Below are 16,502 nucleotides of genomic sequence, written 5' to 3' on the forward strand. Positions count from 1 at the left end.
TCATTCAGTTTTAGTTGGAGCATTGGAAGCTTCTCGATGGCAATTTGTTCTATTCTTATAAAAAACAATTTATATATTTATATATTATATTTATATAATTATATCTATCCTATAAAAACCAATTAAATATGAATAGCTGTAATTCTACTATAAAACTTTAAAATCACATAGGTCTGTACCACACACACAGTACTAAACATCTTGCATTCTCTAGCATTCGTCCTCTAAGACATTCATTTACTTATGAGGTAGAATCTGCAATATATTCTTCTGAAATTCCTTTGGCTTCTTCAATTCCAGTTGTCTCTTGGGGAAAACAATAGGTTTTAAGCAATATTTCTAGAAGAAGTAAAAACATTAATCATTTGGACAATGTTTAATCATTTCACTAACCATGAGTACAAAAGCATTTCCAAAGGGTATTTCCAAATAGTATATAAACATCTATTATATAAGGAAAGCCATTCAATCCTCTGCAATGAATTTAGATCAGTGGCTTCTGGTTTCTGACCCACTGACCTGGACTAATGTGGGTTTTGGAAATAAACTCCTTATGAGCTGCTGGCACTTTCTTTTGCCTGTCCTCATGACTGTCACAGCAGGTAACATCTGAGATTTCTGAGAAAGCTCAAAGATACTAAGAAATACCTCAATAAACTACATCCCAGATGAAGGTAGAAAGGCATGTCCAGGGGTCTGATAAGACATGTAATTCTGTTCACACATTAACCATAATTAAATAAGTATCTTGGTATTTGCGATAACAATCATCACTGAAACAGTTAATGTTTACTTGCTATTGCTGTCATTACATTTTACAGCTCTCACTACTACAGGATGAAGGGCAGTAATTCCCATGTTCAGGTTACTAAACCCTGGTACCAGACCTCTGTTCAATTGTGCTTTGTACAAAGCATCTCAAGTGTTGGAATCCTATACTCCCTAACCCAGTATTATAGCATGAAGCAGCTGACATAATTCCTATGCCAACAGGCCCATGGATGTTAGTAACAGGAAGAATTATTGAGGTTCTTATACACAGTTTGCCTACTTGTTCCAACTAACTTACTGGCTATTTCAGCTGCTACCTCCTCAAGTTTGTGTACCTTTTGGGCCAATGGGTATGCCTGAGATGGAGTTAGTTTTCCCCACAGCAGCCCATGCTGTGCTCTGTATTGGTAGCTGGAAAGGTGTAACAAATCAGTGTTTGCTGGGATACATCATGGCTATATCTCCAACATTCCCGCCTCACCAGCAGGCTGAGGGTGGGTAAGATTTTGGGAGGAGATATAGCCAGGACAGCTGACCCAAACTAACCAAAGAGATATTCCATACTGTATGACATCTGCTCAGGAAGAAAAGTCAAGAAAAAGGAGGGGGAATAGGGGCCATTCATTATGACATTTGTCCTCTGGAGCAACTGCTGTGTGTACTGAAGCTCCGCTTCCCAGGAAGTGGCTGGACATTGCCTGCTGACAGAAAGCACAGAATAAATCTTCTGTTTTCCTCTGCTTCCACATGCAGCCTTTGCTTTATTCAATTGCTTTTATCTTGATCCATGAGTTTTTTTCCATCTTATTTTCTGTAACCCCATCCTGCTGAGGGGAAGAGTGGTAGAGCGGATTGGTGGGCACAGCCAAGGTCAACCCACCACGGCCCAGCACACCCACAGTAAACTCAGGTGTCACACAAAGTGTTTTGCAATAAATATTCAGAACTGTACAATCCATACACATCCAGAGATGAAGAGGTGTTTTGTATCAGAGCTGCACCAGGGCATAGTTTAGCTTGAAGCCTGGAGGAGTGATACCAGCTTTGCCCTGTCCCCCTTGCACCCCAACTCCAATTTACAGCATCCTGTTTAGGTCCGTGGCCTGTGTTAGAATTTTTATGGGAGTCTTGCCTCCTTTTCTACAAGTCTCACACATAATCACTCAGTATTTCTGTCTTCAAAGAATAATAACAAAATTGGGAGAACAATACCACAAAGAGCTGTTAGAGACCTGACAAGGGGTAAACTGGGATTAAAAAGTGGGATTTCTTTGGTCTACAAAAGTGTATTGAAAAATGTTTAAGCTTTTTCCTAGGAAGACTTCTGAATATGAAATGATTGAAATAAAAATAAAATTAAAAAACTACTTAGCATAGTAAGTGAAAAAAAAGGAAAACCATTGTCTTTCCATGCCTGTATTTGTGCTGAGAAAGTCTCCTTTGTTACACACTACTGATCTCTCCTGGGAATATTTTAAAATTATCATTTGATATATGGGTTTTCAACATCACTTCCACTTTTGTTCATGTCCTTGCAGGAGACAGACGAGGTTTCTGAGGAATGTTCCTGCTACAAGGATATCCCTCATTTAGTACAACACTGCTACAAGTGTTCTTGGTCTGCTGTCCTAACAAATTCCTCTCATCATCCACTCATGTAAACAGTGTCTCTCAGTTGTAGGGAGGGTGTATGGCATAATGGCTGTTTATTCTTGGCAAGCAGAGAGTTGACAGCACTGATTCACACATGGAGTTGAGGAAAATGGAATATTATTAATGTTCTTGCATATATATGTAAATATAAGCAACTGTAAAGGAACTACTCTTGGAAGTCTCTTGTACGAGTAGTAGTTACAGAGCTAAAATAATTACATGTGTTCTAAGTATCACCATTCTTTTCAAAACAGTAACTCCAGTCTGTTAGTAAATTCAAGTCCTCAATGACAAAGAACACATTGCTTTCAACTTGCTAATGAACAAATATATAGCATCCTTTTAGAAAGGACCATTTTAATTGGTCTGTGGTTTATCTCAATGTTGGTTTTAATTTTATTTCCAGTTAAGTCATGATCAAAAGCAGTTCATCAACACTTTCATCAGGTGAAACTTTTAAAACTATTTTATGTTCCTGAAAGTCAGTTTGTATGGAACTTCAGAAAATGGGACTTCTGAGCTTCATAGGTCTTAAATCCATATGACTTTTTTTTTTGTAAATTACTGTTTTCAAGCAGACATTGTTCTCACCTATATGATGCCTGTATGGTAAATATGTCATACATAATTTTTCTTGTTTTGTGGCTCCTAAATGTGCTTAGCATTTTCCAGACCCTATCCCCTCTCCAAGAAGCCCTGAGTACAGCTGGAGAAGGGTTGCTTTAACAACAGATTCACTTTGTGAATCATTTGACTTTTGTAGCTTATTTAAAGATTCCTTTTTGCACAGACACAAGTAGTTCCAGACCAGTCTGCATTGCCTAAGGATGCAACCAACCTACACTGCTTTATTTTTTGCTAAAAAAAAAATTAAATTAACCCTACTCTGCAACTGGCACCCTTTTTTTGCATACTTAAAATGCACCTGGAGTAAAACAATCTTTCCCAAATGCTCTCTTTGCAATTAAACATTATCTTCCTAGTCTAAGAAACAACGTGGGATCAGTCACAGAGGAGACCTGATCTACTTGATCTGCAGGGGTCTAACTTCTTTGTCCCTCATGGAAGGCTTACATCCTCCTAAGTCTCATAAAATTTTTTTTGGTGTAATGCAACCCTTGCCCACAGCTTAAGAGTCTAAATCTTAATCACCTGGTTTTTACCCCTAAAAGGCTGCATAACACCAGATTTTTGGTAGCACTTTTACTGGTCCTATATTAAAACAACTCACATTACTCTCTCTTCCCTCAGACATTATTCTAGCTGCTGAAGTTACAAAAGAAAAAAACTAAGCAATCTGCTTGTGCTTTGGTCCTTCCTTCCACAACATGTCCTTCCTTCCACCCTGTCAGGCTGAGTGCCCCTTACATACCCACCAGCTCCGCTTTTCACAGCGAGGCAGTAAACACCTACCTCCTGCAGATCTAAGAAGAACCCATCCTTCCCTTTGCCCTCTCCCTAGTTGACCAGGGGCTTGCCCCAATCCCAGGGTGAAGAAGCTGGCGACACACCTGGGGCCATTTGCCCTCCTCATGGCCGAACTCTCTTGTCCCACCCACACAAGGTGGCACTGTTGATTTTCACTGTATGTATTCCCCCTTCCACCTTTGCCCACACTAACACTGGTTGGATTTCAAAGTGGTGATTTTCAACCTTCTTCAGTTTCTGAATCCCTACACTTTTCCTATTTGAAGAGTGGGCCTACTCAGACATTTAACATGGGGAGACTGCTTTGTAGGACTTGTTTTTCTGCCTCATTCTTGGCAGTCATCAAAGGAGTACCCTACAGACTCACAGGGCTGTAGATTCATTTATGTCTCTGGTGAAGTCAGTACCTAGTAAAAGCATGGCCTTTAGCCAAGCACAAAGAGAGATTCAGCTCTTTAAATATTACAGAAAAAACCCCATAGTAGAACAAATGTTAAATACCCTGAATTAAATTACTTAAGATAATTCCCACTTGTTACTGTGATCAATACATAAATTAATATATAATCCTCACATACTTCCGCTGTGCCCCTCTATTATTGCTTTTATATCCCCTACTTACTATTGCTTTTTAATTATACATATTCTCAAAAACTTGCTTAAATTTGCTTAGGAGCGGAGCTTCAACTTGATCTGTTTTTTCTGTGCACTATATTATTCACTGACTCTGCCCACTTCAGCCCATTTAAAATTTCTAGCAACTGAAGGGAGAGTTTGCTTGGGAAGGAACACTCAAAGAGCTCTTTAAAGCTAAACTGAAAAGCAAGTTACAGTGGAGTTAGTTGTCCCTCAAAGGAGTTATATTTTCTTAACACCTACACCACTCAAGTGATCCTTAAACATCAAAAGTATTAACCGGCTAACAGCTCTAAGAGTTCCTTATTGCTTCTCCCTCATTGGCACCCACTTGCCCAACCTTAAATTAGGCCAGTTGAATTTGCAAGATCAAAGTAACAAATTACCAGATGATTATAAAATCTCTATGTCTGATCAAGGGCTCTCCTTTGAGGAAATACAACTCCCTAAACAAGGATCAAATTAACAGCAAATATGATTGAAGTCAGATGGAAGTGATAGTTATTGTTCTGGTGAATACAAAAAAGATGGAGCCTGATAAAGAAATGGAAAATGAAGAGTAGTGAACGCTCCCTTTGTCTATGTACCCAGGATGGGTCACGTACACTGAACAGAAAAACAGTGCTACTTTGCTGACAACTGGTAGCTGAAGAGGGAGATTCATTCCCTGGTGCTGGCTGCCAGTTTCTTTTCCAGTTTTATTTCCATGAAAAGTGGATCTCCAATACATAAAATCAAAAGAAAAGTCTTTAAAATAGAACATGAGTATCAGATTCCTAGAACTAATTACACGATTTCAGCAGCCTCTGCCATGTCATAGTACAAGACGGGTAATTATTTCAGTGTTAAAAAAAAAATCTCAACATTTAATCCTACAAGAATAACAAAACAAAAGGATAATATTACACCTATAAGGAGTAAGATCCCACAAGTAAACTTTTCCCAGGAAAAATGGTAGTGAAAGGCCCAGCGTCAATGCCCGAATTATAACAGAAGAGACAAGACACATCCGCTCAAAATTATTTGTTTCTACTGTCAATGTTGTCCCTCATTCCCAGAGAGAGCAGACATATTCATCCTGGCTACTCCCAAGACCTACTTCCAGTAAAGTTCTCCAAGTATAGCAATGCTCAACAATTATTGGAAAAGCCTGGATTTATGTTACTCTCCCTTAACAATTGTGCCAGGTTGAAGGGGGTACCATGAAATTCTCAGACCTTGTGTTTGATACTCCCAAAATCCCAAACCATAGCTGTTTCCATCTAGTGAGACCTTCATGGGGCCCTCAAGTAGATCAGGGACAGGGCTAAAAAAGAAAACTAGAGCTCCTTAGGAACAGTAGAGGCTCTTTATATACATAATCTGAAAGCACATTCTTATACTATTTAAAACTATCTATTTATAAAGTCTTCATGGATCTTCAAATATGAAAGGCACTTCAAAAATTAGCTTGACTTACAATTTCAGCAACAGAGATTATTTACCACATGACGGGTGCTGCAACATTAGAAGATCAGACTAATAACCATTAGCAAGTACATAGTTACCCATCAGTTTAACCATTAGTTCTACTAGCAGGAGAAATCTGTATTTTGACTCTATCCAATGCTTAGAAGTCCACTGCTGATACGACAGAGGAATCAGGCAGTAAAATGGCAGGCAACGCAACCCCTTTTTTTCCCAGATCGTATCAGGAAGAAGGTTTAACCTATCCTAGAGTTATTGCATGTAGTGAGAAACATGAGGAGTTTTAAAATTATTTTCTGCACAACAATTCTGCTAGCAGGTCTGCAGTAGTCTCAAAAGTCTCATGATGTATATCAGAGTGATACAGTCCTGTTCCACTGACCGATGTGCATCCCTGCAGGATGGTGTACAAAAATGGAATCACTATCCTTTAAAACAGATTTGCCATTTATTAATGCAATAAATACAGATCCAGCTTTGGGAAAATGAATCTTCTTTCCTAATCCACCTTAAACACCTTCTGTTGTGGCAAATGGAAGCCTCTCTAATATACAACCACCATCAACTAAACGCAGCTAATGAAAGGATATAAAGCGAGGCTTAGGCTTTAATCGTTATTACTATTGGAGCTATCGGGAGGACCCGAGTCCACTCTGCGGGCGCAGCCCTAAGAGGCTTTCAGGTCCCCACGCCCCGCTCAGATCAGTGTGTCAGCCCCTGCCCGCAGTTCCAGGGCAGCAGAGCGGCCCCGCCGCACCCAGCGCGGCTCCACAGGTCCCGCTCCGCGCCGGCGGCGGGGCTGCGCTGCTCGCCCGGTACCGGCGCTCCCGGCCCGGGAGGTACCGCAGCCCGGTCCCCATCGCTGCGGGGACACTCAGTCCCGGCCTGGGCGGCGGGAGCGGAGCGGAGGAGGGAGCGCTGCTCCCGCCCGCTCCGCAGCGGCCCCGGCCCGGCCCTTACCGATGCACCGCACGTAGTGTTTTGCAGGAAGTTTCCACGCTCCTCGGTCTAATCCGTGCAAAGGGGGGCCGGAGAGGAGCGCGGCTGAATTGCGATGGAAGGGGGCGGGCGGGGAGGTGGAGGAGGAGGCGGTAGCAGCAGCAGCCGTGTTTAATTTTTTAATTAGGGCACTTTGAGCATCCCTCGGCGGGGTCGCATCGCCGGGCGGCGAGGGGAGCAAGGGCGAGCTGCCCCCCCGCCGCCCGGGACTACCCCGTGCCCGGAGCCGTCGGGACTCCAACCTGGCCTTTCGACAGCCGGCGAGGCGGCCCCGGAGCCGCGGGAGCTCCGCGCTTCGCCACCATGGGCAGCGCGGGCGCGGAGGACACGGGTGGGTACCTTGGCCGGCACCGCGGCGGGGCCGGCGGGCGGGCGGCGGGCTCTGACCTTGCGGCGCCGCCCGGCCCGGCCCGCACGGCCCAGCGGGGCGGGGGGAACCGAGGGACCCGGGGCGGCGGGGGGAGCAGGGGGCAGGGGCAGAGCCTAAATCTGCCCTCCCTGGATAGCGGGGCCGGGAAAGGGAAGGCTGTGCGCGCAATCCTACAGCAACAATTGCTTTGCAGGTGCTCGGTCTCTCGCAGCGTCCGTCCCCCAGGGAAGCAGGCAACACTTTTCCACGTTCACAAGTTAAGGATGATGCTAATGAACGTTTTATTTTCCTGCATCACTGTATTATCGAAATCTAGACTACATACGTGAATTTACAGCACAAGAGCTCCTGTCCAATGGAGACTCCAGGCTGATGTATTTGCTAAGGATAAAATCTCATTTCTGCAATTCATTGCTTGTTGGAAGGATGGAGGTGTCACTGCCCGGCTGCTGCTTCTTTGCAGGGGAACACTGTTTAAGTGGAAAAGTGTTGCTTGCACCCAGTTACCATGCTGCAAAAACACTGCCTGCTTGTGTGGGGCTTTGCTCTCCTTGCAGAACAGTGAGCCATGCCTTCATTTGCTGGGCATCCATGCCCTGGCCTTCCTACCTTCACTTCCCTATATGTTTTCTTAGAACCCTGAAGAGACAGTCTTCTCCTCTGCAATTTAGAGAATACAGGCATGCAGTGTGCACATGAGCATGACAGGTTGGCTGTGTGGTCACAGCACGGCTTTTGCAGCATTTCTGGCCATGTGTTATTAACTCAGGTAGCTCAGGCCCGTTGGAGAATTCCATATTCATTCAAATTTCCATTTCATTAGGATTTCTCCATTGTTAGTCTTTTCATCCTATCACCTCCTGTGCCCATTTTTTCTGATAGCATTTCTGGAATACAGTTTAGTTTCCCTAAAGAGATAGTTAAGTGCAAATGAGGTGCTTCCAAAACTTTAAATGTCCCTAACCACACCACCACGTTTTCAAGTTAGGTTTGTTCTTACTCAAACACAAGCTTGGGACTGAAGCTATTAGAAGTACTTTGAGAATGACCACATCCATGAAACAGCAGCTGGGCTGCAGACATCCAAGAGGTGAACAGATGGCCACTGATTTGGTCCATTTTGTTGCACACTACAGTTTATGAAGTGGGTTTTCAGGCAACTGAGGTTTAATCATGCCAAGAGGATGAATGCTCCCAGCTTGAGACCATGTAAAGATACTCCTTTCCAGTACCAAGCCATTAGAAAACAAATCCTATAGGGAGTTCTGAGAGAAGGACTGAAACCCAAAATACAAGGAAGATTATTCTGGCTACTTTCTTAATCTTCTCAGATTCTCTGTAAACATACGAGTAAAGGCTAGGTCTGAGAAAAGTGGCACCCTGTCACCGCAAACCACCAAAGAACTGGAGCTGGGGTCTTCAATCAACACCAAACATTGGCAGAGTTGGGCTGGTGATGCTTCTAGGATAAGAATTTCAACATCTTTCTTCCAGCTGCCTCACAATACTTAGTACCCATGGTGTTCCCCTTCACCATCCCCCCACAGGTGTAGCCAGCACCCCCAGCTTATACCTCTCTTCTTCTTGGCTAAGTGGTCTATATGCTAAGCTGTTTTCCTCATTCCTATTTTCTTTAGGACTCTTATGGTTCATTCTGACCTCAGAAGGGCTTCCAGTGGCCTTTTATTTCTCAGCAGGATGTTAAGGAGCCTTTTTTTTGCCAGTGTTTTCATACAGGCAACTCCAAGGAGTAGAGTCTTCACCTGTGAAAAGAAAAGTCGAGCTCAGTCTGGGGCCAGCCCCCACAAAACGGCTCTGCAGATTCTAACTGATACAATGCCTGTCCCCATCACGCTTTTCTAGAGGCTATCTTTGAGGATTTTTGGATCCAGGCCATGTTAGTTAGCATTCAGTCTTCTGACTCAGGACTTGACACATACTCTGCAGCAAATGCCAGGGTATCTGACTGACTGGGAGAGGACATCAAACCTGTGTGCAGCACTACAATGTGGAAACAATAAAACAGGCACGCAAGGTCAGACGTGCTGCCACAGTTTTGGGGATACATAATTAGAGCAAAATTTCCTGTGAACATGGAGGCTTCAATTACAATTTCTGAAATTCAGGACAAGGAAGAGAAGAACACAAATCTGCACATTAGAGTTTCCCAGAACCAATCCCCCCCTCCAGCAAAATGCATGATGTTTTCAGGCAGCTGTTTCAGCCAAACTTTTGTTGGATAAGACTAAGATATATTTTTCCATGTTTCAGCATCAGTCCAGCTTTGCACAGAGATCTGTTGCATAGTGTCTCCTGACAAGCACATAATGTACAAACAAATCCCATTAATTCCAGTGTGTAACCTGCAAAATTAGTAAGACTGGAAGTCATATTCTTAGAAAATGACTCTCTATGGTGAAGAAATGTCATGTCAAACACAAATATGTTTGTCTGGACTCAGCTCAGATGCAGGGTTCTCCACAGCCAGCCTATTGCTAAGATTTTTCTCTATGTCTTTCAAGGTAGCAGCTGGGGGGTTTGGGTCTGGCTTTTCCAGGTAGTGGCTAGGTATCATTTTCCAGTATAAGCCTTAAATTTAATTTTTATAACCCAGTGTCCTATGATTTCTGGAAAGTAATTTTTTTCCTTGATTGGCTCTTGTTCAAATCAACTGATTTGTGACATAAATTTGTGATATTGAACTTTCTGTGATTTTTTTTTCCCTGCAGAAGGTCAAACTTAATAGAAAAATTGGAAGTATGCCCAATGAAAATCCATATAGCAGGTGGGCTTTACCTATGATACATTTTCAGAAAATAAATATTGCTTGTTGTTGACATTATTTCTAATTCCAATAGGCTATATCTGGATCTTTTCTCCAGCTTAACAGGAATTAAAACACTGTGACCCAAAGAGCAGAATATAATTCAAAACAAGGAAGGATCTCATACACAGCTCTATAGAATAAACAGAACATTGGTTGTTATGCTTTGGCACACATGTAAAGACAGTAATAGGAAAACATATTTAACATCTACTACATTGAGGTTTATTGCAAAAAGAAAAAGACTTGTGTCTTGCCCTTTTAACCTTTGTTTTAAAATTTTTATTCTTTATAGGATAATTAGTTAAACCCCCCACAAATTCTGAAGTGAGAAAAGAGACACCAAAGAAGATAAAAGTTCTGTCCATTTCTGTCTGCTCAGGAATGCCAAATCTTATTTTTGCTTTTTTTTATTGTAGGGTATGGCTACTTTCAGCCATGACTGCAGTACACAGACACCAGAGCTCCCTTTAACCTGGCTTAGCAGTGCAGGTACCTGAAGCAGGGTAGCCATGGCAGCACAGAGCTCTGAGTGGCCTAATTACTCTGCCAGGAAATAAATGGATACTGGTAATTCCCTGGGGAAAAAGATGGTTGAACCGTTAACAAAAAGAGTTTTTCCCTGAGGCATGTTCGTTAAATAGGTGTTAGCAAGAGGCAGGAAACCTCAAGCTCTAACCTCAGAATAAAAGTGCCTTTGTCCTTTGGTGCTTTTGATGTCCCAGTCCTTCCAAACCTCCTGCTGTCTATAGGTACAAAAGAAAGATGTGATTCTAATATCTGATAGAAAACCTAAGATAAAGCAAAACAATCCCCGCCCCCAATTAAAATCTATACATAAGATCTCCTTAAACAGGCAAAAATAAAAGGTCTCACCTGCCTGGAAACGCGCAGAGCTCTCCTGGTGGCAGTGGCAGAGTGGAGTTGCCTGAGCCTCCTGCCCTCCATAGGACACACATCAGGGTCAGCCCCCTGAGCAACATCAGGAGGGATTTCAGACCTGCTGTTTCCTATGCCTGTAAAAATGGCAGGATATGTATGTATTTAAGGTGAAGACCAAGAAGAAGAAAAAAATGGGAGCAAGATTTAGGGAAAGGGAATTTAATTCTGTTATCTCTTCTCCCACCAATCTTTCCTCATACACAAGAGTGGACATGTATAGAGAAAGGTGAAGGGGTAATTTTATCAATATGCTCACTTTCTTACAAGCTTAAATACACAGCATTTTTTTTTCTGAAACTGGGGACCAAGACTTCACTAAAATTGCACACACACACAGTGGTTTATTTTATAAGTTGGATCTATTTATTTAGACTCGTGATCTAAATCAGATGGCAAAATCCATATTATTTGGCTGAAATTGCCTTTGAGGTCAATGCAAGTTTAACTAGTTTAAGGATAGAGATTTAAAACCATTTCAGAAAACATACCTGGCTTCTCCAGGTGGAGACCTCGGTGAGTATTGCCAAATCGGAATCTGTAGATTTGTGCCCAGTCTGACAAAATACTATTTGCAACAGCCATGTGCTGAAATTCCTGTTTTGAGGAGACAGAAAGCCAGAAAACTGTGAGTTTGCTGTCTCATAACAGAGGCCAGTAAGTGGATGGTGTGTAGAGGCTAAAAGTTGCAATTTTTTCATATTAATTTAAATGTGAAAAAACAACAGGACACTGCTAAAATCCGAGCTGGTTTTCACTTCCAAATGTTCATATACTACAGCTTAGATACATGCATCCCATTTAGACCTAACCACACTGATTGGACTTTTCTATGCAGGCAAAGAAGCAATAGAGGTGAAAACCCCACAGAGTCGCCAGGATGTGATGCCCAATGATGAGCAGTAATTACTGCAGCAACACTTCAGCCAGCATGAGTGTCAACGAAATGTCTGCCTTCCCTCTGACTCTAGAACAAAAAACTGGCTTTGCCTTTGTGGGGATTTTGTGTGTTTTCTTGGGACTTCTAATTATCCGATGCTTCAAAATCTTGCTAGACCCCTACAGTAGTATGCCTTCTTCTACATGGGAAGATGAAGTTGAGGGGTTGGATAAAGGAACATTTGAATATGCTCTTGCATGAAAACTCACAGAATATCCTGCCTTAAATTTGATGTTGATTTCATTTTGGAAACCAACTGTTGTTACATTTGTTATACATCCCCGCATTTTGGAGATATGTTGGTGGCATCCATTTTGTTAAATAAATATTTGTTGCAAACTCAAAAGGCGCTTCACATTGCTTTTACTTGCCAAACAGTGGAATGGTAGGTAAGAAATGGTTAACAGAAAACAAATACTACAATAATTCAATAGAAAGTGATGATGGCCAATATTTTAAGAGTCAGATGATATCTGCTTCTTCAGAGAAGGATCTCATTTCTACTGTGTCTCATGATATGCTGGAGAAAAAGATGAATAACACAAAAGACAGGCTCACGAATGGTGCATGTTTAAATGGTAACACCCTCCCCTCCTCATCTGACACAATTTTCTGAAAGTCGTAGTCTGTGCTTGTACACTGAGAATACAAAAGTGGAGGACAACAAATGTTGAGGAGGTGCCTGCAAGAGGTGTGTGTCTGTGTTGCTGAGGTGAGAGGAGCAAGGGCTAGCCCACATACTACCAATATTACGAAACTAATGGGAAAGCCAAAGATCACATCCGTTGCTAACTCATCTCTCACCTTCCAAGAAGAGCAGGTGCTCTACTACTGACTGGTTATGAGGAAAGTACATTGCTTCTCTGTGAAAACTTGATGTGGTCCTTTGCAAACACTGTAACTCACATGAGTATTTTTTTGATAGATCTCCCAATCTACAGCAACAGAAACTGAAGCAGAATTAGTGGAAGGGAAACAAACATCATTAAGGAAGTTTTTAATACTACAAACATTCAGCCATGCAAAATATATTACCTGCTCAGAACTCCAAATCAACATCACCACATTGTTAAAAATTTTAAGTGGAAGAGAAAAATTGAATGTTAAATATCCAATCTAACTCTAGCTGAATTGGTCAATTGCCAATGTTTTACTACTTGGTTACAAATGTCGATTCAGTTTAAACTGGAACTTAAACTGTCTGGTTAACAGCTCCCAGCAATAATTACACCAGTTTGGCAAGGCCAAAGCAGAGACAATCATGCTGCTTACCCATTTGTACCTAGTCCCCAAGAGGGACAAGGGTCCAGAGCTGACTGCAGAGCTCTGTACTCTCCAGCCCCTCTCCACAGCTGGTTCTGCTGCTCCTGCAACTTTGTACAGTGTTCTGGATCTTTGTACAGATCTGGACTGTCACTGAAGAACTGGTCATGGGAGAGCCTATCAAAGCAGAAGTGAAACAGTGAAAGCAGAGACTCAAATCTGGATATTCAAGGTCACCCTCATATACACAGCTGTTTAGCAAGTGTGACAATACTTGACAGAAATTCAATTCAGTTTTTGAGGAGGCTGGCATTAGAATTTTAGGCACTGTCACTTTTGCTAAACAGCTCTGTTTGCAACGAGGAGCTAAGACAAGGAGATCAGTTACAGCAGCTGTTTTCTTTTTTCATGTATTCTGAAAAAATACGTTATTTCTTTTGCCCTATATACTAGGCAGAGGCAGAGAGTGGAACAGCAGACCTCAAGCGCCATTTGGAACATGAAATACTTGATTGTACGGGGAAGGACATGAATCTCCTGTCTGAAGAATATAACAGAGGAAAAGCCAACATCAATCTACACCAGTCCAGTTGAATTATAAAACATAAAGTTTTGTGAATATATATGTACTGCTTCAGATTGTACATAAGAAAAAAATGTCAGACCTTCAGAGATTCAGTATATTGCATTTATCCTAGTTAATTTAACCATAAAATCCAAGGTAGATATCAGTACAATGATTCATGTGATCTGTTATTGCTGGATAGGATCATCCACTGCAGAGACCTGACACTGCCATTCTTTTTATGTACATCTAATCAGCACAGCTGAGCTCTGTGCTGTCAGGTTAGAGTGCTGAAGGTACTTAAGTTATCTGGGTTAAATATAGCTCAGTTAGCTTTAAACTACACAACAAACACAGCAAACGTACCCGAAGGACCCCAATATTGTCTTATGACTTTTGTTCTTGACCCAATCTATTGCTGGAAGCAATTATCAAGTTCCCTTATGATTACAAAGCTTCATCATTTCCTGCCTGCCCTTCTCTGCATCCCAAATAGACAAGGAAGTCAGCCTTCCTGGAAAGAATACAGAGAACATAATTTTTCAAAGGTTTTCCTTAAATATACAGAATAAAACTTAAAAAGAGGTCTGGAGTAAATGGTTCAAAACTGCATGTGGGACAAGGGACCCCCCCAATGACCAATCCCACTGACTTCACTGAATGTCTTCTGCATAAAATGCACCGAGCAGATCCTGTCCTGAACTCATTATCTACATGACTATATATGCAGAACTGAAAAACAGAGAGAACATGATCTGTGCATAGAATCTGGCATAGCTGGGAGGGAAATGGAGATAACAAAAGTATTTTCAGGCCCCCTTAGAAATTTTGCAATGCCATAAAGTCAGTAATTGTAATGGATAGGTACATTTGCTGGTTAATATGTAACAAGCTAGAATGTCTCTCTAAATCACCATCTAGAAATGTTTTGAAAGAGAGGGATTGGATGGTCTATTCAGTGTATTAAGCAGGAGAAAAATCTGGCCAATAAGGCAGAGTCTGTAATGCCTCAAAGAGAGGGATAGACTATATGCATGAATAAAAGAGGCAGATTGTCCTTCCCTAAAAACACAGGATTGAATGGTAAGTTAAATTACCCTAATAAGGTAAACTTGATTATTTATGCGTAATGCTAGAATGCTAAACACAAAATTATTGACAAATAACAGTTGAGAGACCTCTGGAAATACATTGTGAAAACCAAAGTATTATTTTCAAGAACAGCAGAAAGGTAAGAGACTTTACTTTTCCTAGCAAAACAGTAATATTATGGAAATAAGACAGTGAAATGACAGAATCATTTTACTTGGTAGCACAAGTCATCAAAGCAAATTGTCATCAAAGAATTGGGATTTCATTCAGTCAGGGAGATGAAAACAAATGTAGTTTCACTGACCTTAATGACAGAAGATTTGTTTTTGCTCCTTCGTGCCTGCAGATGAAACACTTCCTTGCAACTTTAAAAGGCTGAAGGAAGCAGAATACTATCTATGATCAGAAATGTGTAATAATAATAACACTATTGATAATCCAGAGACAGCAGAAGTAAAATAAACTAAATAAATGTAACATTGCTGTGAGGCTTACAAAACATTAGGCAGGAAAACCAACATAAATATGAGGGGGTTAAAAAGTGGTATCATAGCAGAGAGGTGACAGCAGAATATTATCTATAGCTTATGGAAGAAGTGAGAAAATACGCTTTAGGTGTATCTCATACTGAAGATGGAGGACTTTTTATTATCAGCTCTTCAAATTATAATTTTGATATGTGATTTCAGAGAAAATTTACATTGCTGAGCTATAAATATTGATGGCAGTATTTACCTTTCTGTGCCAAGGGGCCAAATGCATCTCACAAAATCATTGAGAAATTTAAATTGAAAAAAATCTCAGGAGGTCATCTAGTCCAACCTCTTGTGAAAGCATGAAACTTAAAAAAAAAATGCCTGTAATGGGCTTATTTACCCAGATTTTCAGTTCATATATTGCTTTAAAAGACATATTTTGTTTCTAAAACTTTCTGCTTTTAAAATCACTTGCAGAGTTTTCATGTCTAAGCAATGCTCTGGTTTAGTCCCTTTGAACAGGCCCGGACTCCTGCTGAATTATACAGGTCTCTACAACCACACTTTCTAATCTCCTTAGAAATATGTTTCAAGACTTATGGATTGCCATCATTTCAGTAGCTCATTTAAGGGCCATCTGGGCCATACTGTAAATTGCTGAAAAGGTACTTAACCCACTAAAGGCCTTAAACATACATACCCCTTCTTCTCTTGGTGTTTTTGTTTGCTCACTCGTTTTCTTTGATGAGGGTCTGTGTGGGGAAGTGGAGGTGGGAAGGAGATTATACAGCTATATGTCCACTTTTCTGTGGGCTGTGACTCCAAGGGAGCCAGAACAAGATAGAGGAACAGGACAACAGGAATCTCATGACATTCAACAAGGGCAAATGGAAATCCTGTACTTCAGACAGACTTAATGCCTGCACCGTGCAGGGAGCAACTCTCCTGGAAGGGACCTGGTGAGCAGCAGGTTACAGAGGAGGCAGTCCCCTGCTTTCCACGTTTTAAATGCATGGTCATGTTCCATGTACATGGATGCTCACTGTGTCACCCTGCTCCTTTCTGGGTTTCCATAAAAC

The 16,502-nt window shown here is 41.5% G+C and overlaps 1 protein-coding gene across 1 annotated transcript; it reads left to right on the plus strand.

Moving 5' to 3' along the window:
* The first annotated feature begins 7,068 nt into the window (after positions 1-7,068).
* Positions 7,069-12,373, plus strand: CTXN2 (cortexin 2). Its single transcript, XM_064668817.1, has 2 exons — positions 7,069-7,285; positions 11,926-12,373. Exon 2 carries the CDS (start codon positions 11,980-11,982, stop codon positions 12,226-12,228), a length of 249 nt encoding a protein of 82 aa, XP_064524887.1. The 5' UTR covers positions 7,069-7,285; positions 11,926-11,979; the 3' UTR covers positions 12,229-12,373.
* Positions 12,374-16,502: the final 4,129 nt, after the last annotated feature.

The sequence above is a fragment of the Pseudopipra pipra genome, chromosome 12 (assembly GCF_036250125.1).
Source record: "Pseudopipra pipra isolate bDixPip1 chromosome 12, bDixPip1.hap1, whole genome shotgun sequence".
Classification (NCBI taxonomy): Eukaryota; Metazoa; Chordata; class Aves; order Passeriformes; family Pipridae; genus Pseudopipra; species Pseudopipra pipra.